Here is an 18271-nt window from a genome sequence, read left to right as displayed (position 1 = left end):
TATATTAGTATATTTTTATTAGTTTTAAGAATAGAAAATGAATATGTGTGATATGTTTAGATATCTATCAGTGGATATAAATATATATGATTTCAGAGTAGACTAATACGTTTTTATTCCTTTTGTCTTCTGCCAGAGGGCAAATAAAACTTGCAGATTTTGGACTTGCTCGATTGTATAGCTCAGAAGAAAGGTAAGAGTGCTTTCAAATGACTATTACAGACAATAGAATTGACCAGTTTTAAGAATATTTTATTGATTTTTTTTAAGAAAAGGGAAATTTTCTATTCATTGTTATATATGTGAAATAATATAATTTTATACCATATTCGATTGACTGTTTTCATTACAAATCTTATGTATTTATCTCAATTTAAGAATAATTGGTTTTTTCTTCATTTACAGGTAAATATAATTTCTTTAAAAATGTGCCATTTTAAATGTATCTTAAGTGAACTTAGGAATTTTGTAAAAGTCATACTTAAATTTCTAATGCAAATCCAGATACTAAGATGTTCGTGATTTTTGTGTTTAGTGAAAAATCTTATATTGCATGTTTAAACTTACAAACTTTGTTTTAGTTATATTTTGGACTTGTTTTTCTTAAACTATAGTTTTATCTATAGTTATATTTGTTTTAATTTCATTAGAGCCTTTTATTTTAAAAAAACTTGTTTGTTTAAACAATAGGAAGTTCCATTGTCTAACTTTTCCAGGTGGAGCTTCCCTTGCTGCAGTTGGGATGTATATCCCATTTGGCTCCTTTGGGCTTGGTGGTAGTGAAATATGACTTGTCTTCTTAGAACTAATGTGGGAACAACTGGCTGGCTCAGTCGGTAGAGCATGTGACTCTTAATCTCAGGGTTGTAAGTTTGAGCCCCATTTTGGGTGTAGAGATTACTTAAAAATAAAATCTAAAAAAAAAAATGATAGGGAATTTCAAAATAAAACACTTTTGTGAAGTGTAATGGGTTTTATGTAAATATACTACAAAATTAATTGGGTTTAATATATCTTTATGTTGACCCATTTCTTTCCTTTCAAACAGGAGTGTTTCTTTATATTCAGATACATATTCTGAGATAATTTATGTTTGGCTATTCTGTAAGTTCTTTAGTGTAACCATAATTTAATAGAGTGATGTATCATTAATTGAAATTCTCAGAAATAGGTTTTTATTTTCACTGAATGTTGGCCAGTTTCTGGTTAGTTCATAAAATCCTCGTTTGAATTTTTTATGGTGAAAAATGTGTTTATTTTTGAATCTCGCTGCTGTGGCTGTCACATCATTCTGAAAATTCCTTTCATTGTTTGGTGTGGAGAGGTTTTTAAATGGTGTGTTTCAGATCCATTAGAATTCCTTAAACCCCTCAGAAATTATGGTGTAGACCAGTTGTTACGGACAGGGCTCCAGCCACCTAATTCCCCATTAGCCAGAGCTTTTCCACTTTTACTTGTTTGACTTGCTATACTTCTAATGATTATTTTATTTTAAGAAAGCATCGTGTGTGTGTTTTTTAAGTTTAAAACTATTTTAAAGCTTAAAAACTGTAACCTTCATTTTGCATTTGGGAAAACTGAAAGGGTTGAGTGACTTTAAAGATCAGAAAATACTTGTTGGCAGAGTCAAGAGTGTATAGTTTGAAGTTTCCAACTCCCAGTTTGTTTGTTTTCCATCATATATAATAATGCCTCTTGGTAGAAACAAGGAAAAACCAAACTGGCCAAATATGCTCCTTTTTTTTATTTTAATTTTTATTGTATTTTTTGCCAAATATGCTCTTAATCTAAAACTTCTCTTGATGTATGTTTGTATAGTTGAACAACTAAATTTTAGTGACTGTTCTTTAAGGGAAAATCCTGCTTAATATTAAGGGTTTTGTCTACCTGGCTGGTTAATTGAGATTTCACTGTAGTTTAGATCATCCTTTCCTAATACAGGTGTGTGTCATACTTGAATGTAAATCCCTTTCTTCTTGTTTTCATGTTAGGTTTCAGTGGAGCTGGAGAACAGCTAAATTACCATATTTCATCTTATAGATTCTTTTTATGCTGGTACTTACTTATATTGGAATAGATATGTTCCAGAAAAACTGACTATAAAGTCAAACTCCATTTTCCTATTTATTTTACCTTTTAAAATGGAATGTTGAGTATCAGTGGAGTGCCAAGGTTGTGGTGTGTTCACTGAGCCATGGTCCCCATTGCTTTACTGAACTGATAGAGGAATTTTGAGCTTACAAAAGTAGAAAATTTAAAATTTGCATCTTCAGGTAATGTATACTAAATTTTTCTGCTTACCCAAATTCGTGACTAAAAACTTGGTGTGTTGTTTTGTAACCAAATAGCCTGTCTTTTAAGGGCTTATGCACTCTCTTAAAACTTTTCTTTTTCAAATTTGAATAATTCCAGTTTCTTTAAAATCAGAGAAGTAGGTTTTATTTTAATGGAATGACTTTAAAATACATACATTGTCCTAGTAAATTTTAATAACATACCAAGTTTTAACATCCTGCCTTTAGTAGATCTAATATTGTCCCAACTTTTGTAGACATTGCTTGAAATAAACATCTAACAAATGATTTTTCATTCATATTTCTTTGTCATTATAAGCAGGAAGAAAGGTAAGGCTTTACTGTAATAAAACTCATCCAAATGTTAAGTCACTTTGAAGTATTTTCTAAGTATAGCTGTTATAGACAGAATAACTGAAGTGTTCAGGAAATTACTGTAAGATTTTTTTGTTTCTAAATAGAGCACATTTCAGCTTACCACTGGAATAGCTTCAACTATATCCTCACTTATTTAGTTTCAGATATCTTTTTTGAATTTGAGAGCTGGATGGAGGTATAGTCAATACTTAGGAATTCAGGATGGAGGTGTGTGTGTGTGTGTGTGTGTGTGTGTGTGTGTGACATAGTATGGATCACCATCAGGTGTGCTATAGTGGAAGAAAGGAGAACCACTGTGGAAAATTAGGGGGAAATGATTTCTTTAAACTTCAGTAATCATTTTCTTATTTTATATATCAATATTTATACTTCCCATTTGGCCTTTGGAAATACAGAATTTGAGACCAGAGGTTTTTGTCTATTTCTTTATACCTGTTCATTGTTTTTCAGTAGTTACTTTAACTCTTCTGAAACTTTCAGCCACAGTAATATACCCACTTCTGAGTTTTTATTTTACCATGTCATTGCTCCAGTGCTTTCCCAAATGATGGGATACCTTTTGCTCTTTATGTGAACGTCCCATATAAATAAATATGTGGTTTCCATATAAACTGAAGTTAATTTCATTTTCTAAAGGCGAAACTGTAACTTCGCACATTTACTTTTTAAATGCAAGGAACATAACACCTTTAGGACTCAATAAAGAAGACTTTGGCTCTAGTCCTGGCATTGCCCTTTATTTAAGCAGTTGTGGAATCTTGGGCAAGTCATTTAATCTTTGTCTTATTATTCTCAACTTTAAGATGAAGGATTTAAAATCTCTAAACCTATTAAAGGGTATGGAGACTCTTTATGGTTCTACGAGTTACTGTGATCAAAATAGTTTCTTGAGCAACATTTTCAAAGGCAATATCCCCATCTAGTGGCTTTTCATAAAATTGCCATTAAAAGCAAAACCATTTTTCTTATATATAGCTATTGGTATCAATGGAAAACGGAGAAAGTATTACCTCTTGCAGCTTGTCCAAGGACTAGATGAAATTATATGCTGGATTTATCACTTGTGTTTTTGTCTTTTCACTCAAGCTAGAATTGTCATTTTTAAAGACAGGGACCATACTTAAACTTTTATTTTTTAATGCATTAAAATTTAAAACACATTCATAGTAACTGCTTGATCAAATCTGATCTAAGAGAGGGTCATTCTGGTCTGGAGGACCCTCCCAGTATAGATTAGTGCAGGGAGCTTTGGGGTTGTAGATAATATAGAGGATCTTCTGGGAGACCCTGGGCCAATATTAGAACCATTGTAATAAGATTGCTAGTAACATTAATAACAATAAATAATGTGACTAAACAAGCTTTTAGGAATGGAATTCTTATTTAGATTGCTGACCTTATGATTTCAGGATTAAATTGTACATTCTTTGGCCCTAACAGAATAGCTTAACTTACATTTTTGAGCATATAAAATGGGAAAGGCAGTTTAATCCTCTAATGTATGGTGTTCCTCCCTCTTCATGTACGGGAAATCTCATCCATTCCCTTAAAGCTGAAGATTTATAAATCTCAATTTCAAGCCTTTATCTTTCTTTTGATCTCTAAACCTGTGTGTTTGCTGGACAACTCCACTCAGGTGTTGTAAGTGCTTTAAATTAAACATCTTGTTACAAAGCCTATCTTCACATTCCCCAGAAAAAAAAAAAATCTGTTCCTTTTTTCTTTATTCTCTGTTTTAGTTAAAGGTATCCAGTCACTCTCTCATATAGATAATGTCTCACACAAACCACTCTAAATAGAATTGTATTGGTTTTCCTGCCTCTGGTCCTCCCTAACATTCTTTTCTTCTGTGTTTCTTACTACTATCCCCTGCCGCCCCCTCCCCCCACCAGATAATAACAATGTTGAACTATTTGTAGATCCCTAAACAAGTTGAGCTCTTAAGTGTCTTTGTGAGTCTACATGAGTTGTTTCCTTTTGTATGGAATTATACTTTCCATTATCTCAGTCTGACACATTTGTCTTTTTCCTTCCATGTGCAGTTCAAGCATTACCTCCCTTGAAAAATTTATCCTGAATCCTATAGTCAACATTAGGCACATCGTCCTTTATGTGTCCAGAGTACATTATTCATTAATTTACCTAGTATTTAAAGTATATTATTATAATTCATTACCAGACTTTAAGACTTTAAACAGGCACAAACAATTTTTAGTTGGTTGGCTCTTTGTTTGGTTCAGCCATCTCTTGGCACTTAGTGCAGTACCTAGCTCAAAGTTTCAAAAAACGTTTGTTTTTTATAAAGAAGGAACAAACTTAACTAGCGTTGTGCATCGTTTATTATACAGCGTCCCCTTTCGCAAGAATTATTTTAAGGGAAAGTAGTTCTCTGAGATAGGTTGTGTAAATATCATTTTTATGTACATTTTATTTTATTTATTTTATCTTTTAAAGATTTTGATTTATTTATTCAAGAGAGACAGAGAGAAGCAGAGAGACACAGGCAGAAAGAGAAGCAGGCTCCATGCAATGAGCCTGATGGGGGACTCGATCCTGGCACTCTGGGATCACGCCCTGAGCCAAAGGCAGATGCTCAGCCGCTGAGCCACCCAGGCTTCCCTTTTATGTACATTTTGAAGATAAACTGAAATTTTACAAAATTTCACTAATCAGTGGTAGAGCTAAGAATCAAACTTGAATCTTTTGACAGAAAGGCTTTTTATTTTCATAATACTGGAGTGCTTCTTGGGTAAAACTCTGGATCTAACCTAAAAGTAGCTTTCAGGTGCAGAGCTCTAGAGGCATCTAGAGTCTGCTTTGGAGGTACTATTAGGCTGATGGCAGTTTTTTACAGTTGTTACAGCAGTCTGCTGAATTTTACTGTCTCTGCTCTCATGGGCTTCATATAATATATTTTATTTTTGCCCAATGAACCCTACTCATTTAGTATTCCAGCAAGTTGTATGACATTTCCATTTTTGAATCTTCTGTAAAGCTCCTTAAATACCCAATGAGAAGGCTATAATTGAAATATTTTGATAACATTAGGTATTTTAAATTACCTGAGATTTCCACATGAAAGTTTTATTATACAAAAGCCTGATAACTTAATATTTTAGTATCTTGACCACATTAAGTTAGAAGTTTTGAAAAAACAAAACAAAACAAAGGAAGTATTCTTGTTTTCAGAGTGGTTTTTTTCCCCTAGCGGAAAAGAAATTGTGGCTGCTTTGTTTTTGAAAACTGTTAATGAGATTTACAGATGAAAGATATTCAGTAGAAATTGAAATTCAGAATATTTAATGTTGAGACCATTATTTCTGGATCTTTACAAAGTTTAGTTTTTACTAAGAATACTAGCTTATTGAAATTATCATTTGTTTTTTAAAATTTATTGGCTGAGGGATTTTGTGTGGGGTGTTCTTTGCTAGTTTATGGAATTTATTACTTGGAGTTAAACTTAATTATGGGAGTAAACGGGGTGGTTTATTTTTCTGTTTCTGTTTTTTATTTTTAAGATTTATTTTAGAGAAAGCATACAAGTGGAGGGAAGGGCAGACAGAGAGGGAGAGAGAGAATCTCAAGCAGATTCCGTGTTGAGTGGGGAGCCCAACTGAGCTCAATCCCAGGACCCTGGGATTATAACGGCAGCCAAAGGCAAGAGTCGGACACTCAACCAACATGAGCCACCCAGGCCACCCATGTTTTCTTTTTTAAAATGTATTTATTCTGTACCACCTAAGAACCTATTTGTTTTTCAGTCCTGTTTCTTTTTTCATAGTAGTGAAATACTGGGTAGACAACTCAAGAGTGCAATTTTTAAAACTCTATGAAAGAAAAATAAAGCATCGTATATGTGGTATTACATCAGTTGCATTTTTCTCATTGTGATCTAAACAGGACCATCTTTAGGACGTTGATAATGGGTAGCCAAGCCTCGTGGACCAAATTTGACAGGTTAATTTTTGAGGATTCTGGATTTCCACATATTTGTCTAACTTTGGATCATCTGTTTTTATGTTACAACAGTACTTTAGTTTCCTTGGGATTTAAATGTTCTAGTTTCAGAACATAGTTTCAGTTACTTTTAATTTTGTCACTATGTTTATAAAAACAGCTTCTTGATCATAACATGAAATATTTTCTTGATAATACTTGTTTATTAATAATAATTTAGTGAATTAGGTGATTTGAAATTGGCTTTATTTGCTAACTCCGTCTACCTTGGAATTTGCTTTTATGATTAAAGTTTTTTTCTGTCTGGATACTTTCTCAGTGTTTGTTTTCTTCTCACTAAACTAAGGTGGAAAGTGAAGCAGGGTACCTGTTTTTGCAAAATTCCTGAAATCATCATCATGTGTTTTTTCTTGACTTTAATAAAACAATCATTTTCATTATCTTTTGTCAATGTTAACTTTTAAAGGTTTATTATAAGCTACTTTATTAAAGAGCTTATTTAAAATGTTTATTTAAAGAATGCTTATCACAAACATTTAAAACATAATTACAGCACCACTATCTTCTTAAAAGTTTTCTTACTAGCTCTGCTCTTTCCCTGGCTTTTTCTCCTAGCTGTAGAAAATGAACATTTGCTCAGCCTTTTGAGGGAACTGACGGTTCAGTGTGGTTGGAGCAAGAATAAGTAATAAAGATTTTTGTGGGCCTTGTGTACATATTCTCTAGGAGGCAGCTATGTGTATTAAAGGTATAACATTGACATTTTATGCTGTCACTTTGTATTTTGGAAAGTTGATTGACTTGTAAGTGTGAAAGCAAGGGCAATCAGAAAGCAGTGAACCTGTGATTCTGGGTAGAACTAGGGAGTGGCTGTAGATGTTAGAAAAACAGATGAATTATATCATAAGATCTAACATTGCTAGATTTTGTTGGTTGAATGTGTTGTCAGACACATCCCTGCCTGCACCCCTACTGTAAGATTTCTGCTTCAGCAACTGGCCAATTGGTTTGTTGGGTAAACTAAGCTTTTACAACAAAATTCAAAATTCAGTGGCTTAAAACATCCAAAGTTTGTATGTACTTCTCCCTTACTGATCAGGAGTGGTTGTTACTTACCTTGGTGGACAATTAAGGGTATTTCACCATCTCATTAGATCTCATTCCACGTTGGAAGACCTGCCATCTTTGCCACTTACCTTACTTACCTTGGAACGCAAGGCTGTCACCACCTCTGTCTGCCAGAAGCTAGAAAAAAGGAGGGAGGAGTATTAGGAACCAGACCTAGAAACGGCACTTATTACTTACATTCATGTTCCCTTGGTTAGAACTTGGTCATGTGATCACCACACCCAGCTGCAGTGAGGGTGGGAGTGTAGTTTCGGTGAGCAGCTACCATTGAAGAAAAGCAGATTTTAGAAACAGGTAGTAGTCTCTGCCATAAGATAGGTCTCCTGAAACAGCAAGTTGGTGGCAAAAGATGGTAAGTGTCCTTTTGGATATGTTAAGATACAGGTACTTACAGGACTTCAAATTTACATGTGTAGTAAAAACAGAAAAGTGATTGTAAGATGATCTCAGTTGGGAGGAAATTACTTTTGTTTCTTTGTAAATGTTACAATACAGAAATGTAAAAGTTATTTTTCATGGAAAATATCAAAAAGAGGAAAGTGGGAGTGAAAATAGAAGGTAAGGGGGAAAGGGTGTGAGAAAAAAAGATTGTGTTCATTGTTATATGATAGTTACGGCATAGGTCAGTCCATTATTAATAAGTGCTTACTCTGTGCCAGACGCTGACCTAGCTAATGCCTGCTGGTTAAGTATTGGAGGTATGGCTGTGAGAGACAGACTGGCTTCCTGCCTGGTCTTATGTACACGGTGATGAGAGAAGGTGGACAACAAACCTGTAGAATAGAGGAAAGAATTTAAAATAACTTAAATGCTACAAAGCAGATAAAACAGTGATTGTAAGATCACTCTGGGCATGTGGCTACTTTTTAGCTAAGGTAGTTAGCATAGACTTTGAAGGGGTAAAATTGAGCGAGGGATGAGGATGGGATAAACTAATGAAAACAGAGGCCATGAACATTGCCAGTAGAAGGAACTCAGCAACCGCAAAGCCTGGGAGAATAGACTTGGGAAATCTCCCATCCAAATACTAACCAGGCCCGACCCTGCTTAGCTTCCGAGATCCGATAAGATCGGGCGCATTCAGGATGGTATGGCTGTAGACTAGACTTGGGAAATCTAAGGACCAAAAAGTTGCTCAGTGCAGTGAGACACTCAGGAGTGTGGTCTTACTAACTGAGGCAAAGTTTAAATGTTATATAGTTGTAGTGATATGATCTGGTTTTACAACGAAAAAAAAAAATCTTAAAAGTGGGGGAGGAAAGCTAGGGATAGATATGGTAGGGAAACTAGTACCAATGAAAAGGTAATGATGGCTCAGACTGAAAGATAATCTTGGTTTATACTTTTTTGAAATCACAGAAATTATTGGATTTAGGATCTCTTTGGATGTAGAAATGACAAGTTGATAGATCAGAAGTGAGGTTTGAAGGAAAAAAGAATCAAGGATGACAAGATTTTTGACCTCCGAAGCGTTGGTGTTAAAAACAGATCCCAAATTTCTTTTGTAGGTTTGGTAGGTGTTTCTGTAGTGGATTCTGAAGGGAGACATGGCTTTTGTGCATATGATAAATTTTGTTAGCTGAAGGCTTTCCATCTTTTTCTCAAAAATAAAGTTATAGTCTAAAAGAAAGATGTACAGACTATTATATATGTCAAAAAAAAGCATTTTAGAGCAGTTTAGGTATTTCCTTTTATATAATTCTCATTTTATTTCTTATAAGGTTCTTTAGGAAAGTTAGCATCTCTGATTTGTACATTTTTAATTATCCAGAACCTTCCAAGTACCTTGAGAGCCTAGGATCTTGCTCTGAGCATTTGCTTTTGCCTTTTATCTATTTAGGCCAAATGAAGACTGAGTCGCCTGCCAGCCTGTGGGCACACCCTTAAGGTGGTGCTTTTGTTGGGGATAAGGGTGGGGAAGACCCTAAGTGTTTCTTAACCTCTCCGGATCCCACTCCATCCACTCTTCTGAATTCCTGGGATTTTCTAAGGGCAGAGTGTTGAGATCTGTCATTGAACAGATAGTCTTTGATCTCTATTAATATGCCATTGAATGCAAAGAAATTCAATGAAAATTTAGTGATGGTACTTTGTTTTATAAAAAGTAGGCATCAGTCTGAATATTTTTATACATTTCACAAATGAAAGAATTTCCCCAGTTTTGAGATATTTGTGTTTTAAAATTGAGCTTTCTGGGTCAAATTTTACAGTTGAATGTTTTTTTCTCAGTCTTAACTAGTTCTACAGAAGCTAAGAATTTGGAAATATTTTAAAAAGGCATTAATTGGTATACATGAAATATTTTTGCCATATACTTTGAAGTATATATTTCATCTTCTTTTGTGTTTAATCATTTTTGATAATGTACTAAATATTTTCACTCCTGGATTTGTTTGGTAAAAGAGTTTAAAAAATTAAACTAGTCTTAATTTTAGCTACTAAAGACGATTATGTCCTAAGTGTTGTCTAGAACTTCATATATAGTATATACTTTTATTTAAATATTCTTTTCAATAAAATTTAATAACTTTATTTTGTGTGATTTCTCTACATAATTCAACATACTTTTATTTTTTAAATATATTTAAAAACACTTGTAAACATAAAAAGATAAAATATTTACTACTTACAGACAGATTTATATTAATTTAAATGTTTTCATGAGACCATAGATATTCAGTTACATTTGAGTTAACAAGACCATAGGTTTCATGTGCTTTTAGATCCTTGAAATGTTTTAGAAAACAAGTCATTATAATTTTCACAAACTATTCTCCCCCTCAGCTAATTCACCTATGTCAACTAAACTTAGCAAGGCCATAGATACATTAAAGTATCTATCCTGTGCTCAGCATTGTTCTGGGCTTTGTGTGTGGGAGGGGGTGGGGGGGTTCATAATAAAGAATGGTATCTGGGGCCTTTTGTCTTCCTGGGAAGATAGAAAACATAAAATAGAATACAGTGGTAACTATGGTATAAAAAACAAGAATGTGAAAATCCGTTGATAATAGAGATTAGAATTATGGAGATGGGTCTTTCACTATATCTTGAAAGAAGTGTAAGGTTGAATGAGAAAAATGGGGGATGGATTTCAAATTTTAAAGGAGTTAAGGGATAATAAACAGGTGAACTTTTTTAAATCAAAGTATAACATACATTATATTGGTTCCAGAATATAATGATTTGACAGTTGTATACCTTGTGAAAAAACTACATTAAGTCTAGTCCTCATTTGTTACCATAAAACATTACAAAAGGAAAACTTCTCTTTTATTCTTGTGATGAGAACTTTCAAGATACACTATCCTGGCAACGTTCAAATACACACAATACCATTGGCTGTAGTCACCATGTGGCACACCACATTCCTGTGGTCTACTGATTCATTTCATGATGGGGAATCTCTGCCTTCTGACCCCCCTTCATCCATTTTGCTCTGGCAATCACCATCCTGTTCTTTATATCCATGAGGTTTTTATTATTTGCTTGACTTTTAGATTTCATATATAAATGAGATCATATGCTACTTGTCTTTTTCTGCCCGCTTATTTTACTTAGCATAATACCTTCATGGACCATGCATGTTGTCACAAATGGCAAGATTTCATTCTTTTTTATGGCTGAATAGTATTTTATTATAAATACAGTAGTTCCCCTGTCTGGGTTTTGTGTCCCACAGATTCAGATTACTGTGATCAGCCCCAGTCCAGAAGTAGATGATCTTTCTCATGTATCATCAGGTCACTAGTAGCCTAAAGCTGCATCACAGTGCCTACATCATTCACCTCACTTCATCTAATCACATAGGCATTTTATTAGCTCACATCATCACAAAAAGTACAATAAGATATTTTGAGGGAGAGACCATATTCACAAGCTTCATTACTGTATATTATAATCATTCTATTTTAATATTGTTGCTAATCCCTTATTGTGCCTAATTGATAAATCAAGCTTTATTATAGTTCTGTATGGATTAGCAAAAACCATAGTATTATATAGAGTTCAGTACTACCTCTGATTTCAGGCATCCACTGGGGGTTTTGGATTGTATCCCTTATGGATAAGGGGAGGACTGCTATGTGTACCACATCTTTTTTATACATTCGTCCATCAGCGGATGCTTAGTTTGCCCCATATCTTGAGTATTATAAATACTGTTGTAGTGAAGAGGGAGGTGAGTTAGTGTTTCCATTGTCTTTGGATAAATACACAGATGTGGGATTGCTGGGTCATATGGTATTTCTATTTTTAATTTTTTGAGGAACCCCCATACTGTTTTCCATAGTGGCTGTACCAGTTTATATTCCCATCGGCAATGCACAAGGGCTCCTTCTTCACTTCCTTGGCAACACTTATTATTTCTTGTCTTTTTGATAACATTCTAACAGGTGATCTTGCATTGTGGTTTTGCCTCTCCCCCATGATTGGTGAAGTTGAGCATCTTTTTATGTGCTTGTTGGCCGTGTGTATGTCATGTTGAGAAAAATGTGTCCTTGGATCCTATGCCCATTTTTTAATCAGCTATTTTTGGTAGTTTTGCTATTTGGTTGTATGAGTTCTTTATATATTTTGGATATGAACCCCTTATGTGAATGATACATGATTTGTATCATTCAGTTGGTTGGAATAATTCTCCCATTCAGTAGGTTGCCTTTTCATTTTGTTGGTGGTTTCCTTTGATGGGCCAGGAGTGTTTTAGTTTGATGAAGTCCCAACTTGTTTATTTTTGCCTTTGTTGCCTTTGCTTTTAGAATCAGGTCCAAAAAAACACCCCAACACCAAGACTTGATGTCAGGAAGCTTATTGCCTCTGTTTTCTTCTAGAAGTGTTATAGTCTCAGGTGTTAATATTCAAGTCTTTAATCCATTGTGAGTTAATTTTTGTGTTTGACATAGCAGTCCAGTTTTATGCTTTTGCATGTGGCTGTTCAGTTTTCCCAGCACCATTGATATTCAAGAGATTGAGTATCTTTACCCCAGTGTGTATTCTTGACTCCTTTGTCATAAATTAATTGACCATATATGCATGAGTTTATATCTGGGCGCTCTCTTCAGTCCCATTGATCTATGTGTCCATTTTTATGCCAATACTGTACTGTTTGGATTACTATAGCTTAGTTAAATGTGTTAAAAATCAGGGAGTATGATGCCTCCACCTACCTTCTTCCTTTCAAGATTACTTTGGCTATTTTGGAGTCTTTTTGGTTCATACAAATTTTGGGATAGTTTGTACTGTTTTTGTGAAAAATGCCATTGGGACTTTGATAGGAATTGCATTGAATCAATAGATTGCTCTGGGTACTGTAGACATTTTAGTTTTAATTTTTCCAATCCATGAGCATAGAAGATCTTTTTCCATTTATCTGTGCCTTTGGTTTCTTTCAATCAGTGTCTTTTAGTTTTCAGTGTGCAGGTCTTTAATCTCCTTGGTTTAACTTATTTTTAGATATTTCATTCTTTCTGATGCAGTTGTGCAAGGGATTGCTTTCTTAATTTCTCTTTCTCATGCTTTGTTATTATATAGAAATGCAGCAGAATTTTGTATGGTTGATTTTTGTATCCTGCAATTTTACAGAATTTATTACTTTTAACAGTGTTTTGGTGGAGTCTTTAGAGTTTTCTACGTATAAAAAAATCATGTCATCCACAAATAGTTTTACTTCTTTGTTTTCAGTTGTAGTGCCTTACTCCTTTTTATTGTCTAATTGCTCTGACTAGGATTTTCAATACTATGTCAAATGAAAGTATAGAGTGGGCATTATTGTCAAGGATTTTTTATATCTGTGTTCATCAGGGATACTGGCCTGTAATTTGGGGTTTTTTTTTGTAATGTTTTTGTCTGGTTTTGTTATCATGGTAATACTGCCTTCATAAAATGAGTTTGGAAGTGTTCTCTCCTCATCAATTTTTGGAAGAGTTTAGGAAGGATAGGTATTAAATCTTCTTTAAATGTTTGGTAGAGTTTATCAGTGAAGCTGTCTGGTCCTGGGCTTTTGTTTGTTGGGAGGTTTTTGATTACTGACTCAGTCTCCTTACTAGTAATTGGTCTGTTCAGATTTTTTTTCTTCATGATTGAGTCTTAGAAGATTGTATATTTTAAGGGATTTTTATTTGAGCCTTTATCTTTTATTCCTGTTGAGTCTAGTTAAGGGTTTGTCAGTTTTGTTTATTTTTCAGAGAACCAGCCCATGGTGTCATTGGTCTCTTCTGCTGTCTTACTCTAGTCTCTATTTCATTTATTTCTGCTCTGGTCTTTGTTCCTTCTTCATTCCTTCCTTCTACTAAGTTTGGGTTTTGCTTGTTTTTCTTTTTCTGGTTCCTTTAGGTGTAAAGTTAGCTTCCTTCCTTCTACTAAGTTTGGGTTTTGCTTGTTTTTCTTTTTCTGGTTCCTTTAGGTGTAAAGTTAGATTGTTTATTTGAGATTTTCTGTTTTTTTTTTTTGTTGTTGTTGTTGAGGTAGGCCTCTATCATTTTGAACTTCCCTCTTAGAATGGTTTTTCCTGCATCCCATAGATTTTGGTAAGTTGCATTTCCATTTTCATTTGTTTTGAGGTATTTGTTTATTTCTCCTTTGAATTCTTCATTGACCCATTGGTTATTTAGTAGCATATTGTTTAATCACCACATATTTGTGATTTTTTTTCCATTTTTTTTATTCATTTCTAGTTTCATACCATGTGATTGCAAAAGATGCTTAATGTGATTTCAGGCTTCTTAAATTTATTGAGATTTGTTTTGTGGCTTAAGATGATTTATTTTGGAGAATATTCGTATACACTTGAGAAGAATTCATATACTGCTACTTTTGGAGGGAATGTTGTGTGTGTGTGTGTGTGTGTGTGTGTGTGTGTTTATAAACCATCTGGTCTAATAGGTTGTTTAAAGTTGATGTTGCCTTATTGATTTTTTTTTTTTTTTTTTGGCGGGGGGTTCTGGATGATCTGTCCATTGGTATAAGTAGGGTATTAAGTTTCCTGTACTATCATATTGCTATTCATCTCTCCCATTAGGTCTATTAATATTTACATATCTAGCTACTCATATCTTGGGTGCATAAGCATTTAGAAATGTTATATCCTCTTGTTGGATTGACCCCTTTTTCATTATATAAAGGTCTTCTTTTCTTCTCTTTTTTTTGAAAGATTTTATTTATTTGAGAGAGAGCATGCACACGTGAGCAGAGGGGGGAGGAGCAAAGGAAGAAGGAGAAGCTGACTTCCTGCTGAGCAGGGAGCCTGACATGGAGCTCAATCCCAGGACCCTGGGATCATGACCTGAGCTGAAGGCAGATGCTTAACTGCCTGAGCCACCCAGGCATCCCTCTTCTTTGTCTCTTACTACAGTCTTAGTTTTAAAGTCTATTTTGTCTGATGTAAGTAAAGCTACTCCTGCTTTCTTTTGGTTTCCATTTATGTGAAACATCTTTTTCCATCTCTTTCAGGCTGCGTGTGTTCTTATAGCTGAAGCAAGTCTCTTGTAGGTAGCAGATAGATGGATTTTTTTTTTCATTCAGCCACTCTGTGTCTTTTGGTTGGAGAATTTAGTCCATTTACATTAAAGTAATTATTAATAGGTCTCTAGTTATTGCCATTTTGTTCATTGTTTTCTGGCTGTTTTGTAGTTCCTTTCTTCCTTTCTTGCTCTCTTCCTTCATAGTTTGATGGTTTTCTTTAGTGTTATGCTTAGATATCTTTCTTACTATCTTTGTGTATCTCCTATAGATGTTTACTTTGTGGTTACCATAAGGCTCACATATAATAGCCTATATATATATAACAGTCTATTTTAAATTGATAGCAATTTAACGTTGTTTTTAAGATTGATTTATTTATTTTAGAGAGAGAGAGTTCATGTGAATGGGGGAGGGAAGAGGGAGAGAGAGAATCTCTCAAGCAGACTCTGCTGAATGTGGAGGCCAATGTGGGGCTCCATCCCAGGACCCTGACATTGTGACTTGAGCCAAAACCAAGAGTCAGACACTCAACCACCCGAGCCCCCTAGGCATCCTGATAACAACCTAAGTTTGAATGCATTCTAAAACTCCACATTTTTGCTACCCCCCCATTTTATGTTTTTGATGTTACATTTTAGATCTTTTTCCTTTGTCCCTTAACATTTTTAATCACAGTTCTTTTCGCTAATAGTAGCTTTAGGTGATAAATCCACTGCCTTTACTATATACTAAACTTTACCAGTGAGATTTATACTTGAATATGTTTTCTTGTTAATAATTAGTATACTTTCTTTGCAGCTTAAAGAATTTCCTTTAATATTTCCTATAAAGCCAGTTTAGATGATGAACTTCTTTAGCTTTTACTTGTCTGGGAAACTTTTTATCTCTCCTTTAATTCTGAATGATAACCTTGCCTTGTAGAGTATTTTTAGTTGGGAGTTTTTTCCTTTCAGCACTTTAAATATTATCGTGCCACTTTTTCTGGCCTACAAAGTTTCTGCCAAAAATCTGCTGAAAATCTTATGCAGGCCAGAGGGCGGGGTGCAGGGTTCCCTTGTATGTAAAAGTTGTTTTCCTCTTGCTTCTTTTTAGATTATTTCTTTATCTTTTACTTTTGACATTTTACTTGTACTATGTCTTGGTGTCTTTTGGAGTTCATTTTTTATGGGACCTTCGAGGCTTCCTGGATCTGGATGTCTGTTTCCTCACTTTGGGGAAGTTTGCCACCATTATTTCTTCAAATAAGTTTTCTGCCCCTTTGTCTCTCTCTTTTCTTTCTGGCACCTGTATAATGTGGATGTTATTCTTCGTGCTGTGATGTTCCATAGGTTCCTTAAGCTATCTTCACTATAATTTTTTTTCTTTTTTCTTTTCTGCTTGAGTTCCATTCCTCTATCTTCTAGATCACTGTTCTTCTCTCCTGCTTGATCTAGTCTGCTCTTGAATTCTTCTGCTTTAGTTTCTTGTTTTTGAGATCAGCCACTGTCTTCAGCTTCGTGACTTCTGTTTGATACTTTCTTATATTTTCTGTTTGTTTTTAAGTTCTCATTGTGTTGATTGATTTTTCTCTCAAGTTTGGTAAACATCTTTATGACCATTACTTTCACTCTGTCAGATAAATTAGTTATCTCTATTTCATTAATTTTTTTCCCTGAGGTTTTTATCTTCTTTTGTTTGGAGGAACATATTTTTCTGTTTTCTCATTTTGCTTGACTGTATGTTGTTTCTATGTTTACAGAAAACAACTACCTCTTCTAGACTTGAAGGACTAGTCTTGTGTAGGAGACGATCTTTATCTTTCAACCTAGCCCTGGCTCTTGTGTTTCTCAAACCTTTGTCTTGTCTAAGTAGTCTGATTTATATTTGATAGGAACCAACTATTGACGCTGTTCCAAGATCAGTTGGTGTTGCAAAGGCAGGGATCTCAAGTCAGTACCTAGATTCAGATTGACTGGAAGCCAGACCCTCAGGCAGCAGCTTTAGTGTATGCAGATGTATAATGTATAGTTGTATGGAACCACAGACATAAATCCTCTGGCCTGCAGACCAGGTGATCTGGAGATATCCTCTGGGCTACAGTTGGAAAAGTCAGGGCTTGAGAGGAGTATGTAAGTTCCTTTCTAGGGGGTTCCAGTGAGCTCTAATGAGGTCATTGGAGAGCACAAAGATGATGTCCCCTGCCCTGCATTCCCTGAGAGCAGCTCTATAGACTTTAGACGTGTGGCAAACCTGAAGTCTGTCCCTTAGGCTGATGCTCCAGGACAAGTAAATAGGCATTTTTTCACAGAAAGATGGGATGTGGTTCAGTCTGTGTAGTGCTCTGGGTGTGGTAGGTTCCCAAGAACTGTTTGATTAGTACATTTTCATGGGACCCAGGAATGCAGGCCCTACTGGCTACTTGAGCCAGGTGACCAGAGAGCATCTTTGGTGTGGAGTGTGTGTGACCAGCAGCTTGAGTGCAGCTGTGGAGAGTGCAGGGCTGGGTGCACCTGCCAGCTTTGGGGGGCGGGGCACAGGAGAGTGCAGGGTTGGAGTGCTCCATTGGTGCTATCGGAAGTAAAAGGGAGAGTGCAACAACAGCACCTGGCAGAGTCTTTGTCCCTGGAGAAAGGCCCAATAGGCCCCTGCCCCTCTTGTGGATGGTTTAAGAATAGCAAACCTTCTTCCCATGTAGTCCAGTTGCTTTTCAAACAGCTGTTTTGTGTTCTTCCCTGGCATGAGTAAGTCTACATGCAAGCCTTTTAACAGAAGTGTCTCAATCCCCTGCAGCCTGTTTGGTCCCCTGGAAGTAAGGCCCACTGGCAAATTAAGAGGTAGCAACAGTAGCAGTATGTATATATTCTTTTAGAAGGTGACAAAAGAATCATCTGATAAAGTATCATACCAATTGCTACTGATGCTTTGCAGGATAGACCTCAACTACTACAGGCTACATTTATGTACTTTGTCTTGGCATACTAGTGGGGTTGCAATCTGTGAAATATTGTCAAAGATGTACACAGGTGGAAATTTTTGTTAGGTGACTGGTTTGCACGGTATCTTACCACACATTAGTAATT

At 35.2% G+C, this 18271-nt stretch overlaps 1 protein-coding gene across 2 annotated transcripts in view; it reads left to right on the top strand.

The window, feature by feature from the left end:
- The window catches only part of CDK13 (cyclin dependent kinase 13), a 118851-nt gene that overhangs the window by 78929 nt on the left and 21651 nt on the right, over positions 1-18271 (top strand). For both annotated transcript variants that reach the window (XM_055301046.1, XM_055301045.1), the window contains exon 7: positions 137-193. In XM_055301046.1, coding sequence (XP_055157021.1) covers positions 137-193 — 57 coding nt within the window. The remainder of the gene's footprint in view (positions 1-136; positions 194-18271) is intronic.

The sequence above is a fragment of the Nyctereutes procyonoides genome, unplaced genomic scaffold (genome assembly GCF_905146905.1).
Source record: "Nyctereutes procyonoides isolate TBG_1078 unplaced genomic scaffold, NYPRO_anot_genome, whole genome shotgun sequence".
Classification (NCBI taxonomy): domain Eukaryota; kingdom Metazoa; phylum Chordata; class Mammalia; order Carnivora; family Canidae; genus Nyctereutes; species Nyctereutes procyonoides.
This window is presented reverse-complemented; position numbering and strand designations above follow the sequence as displayed.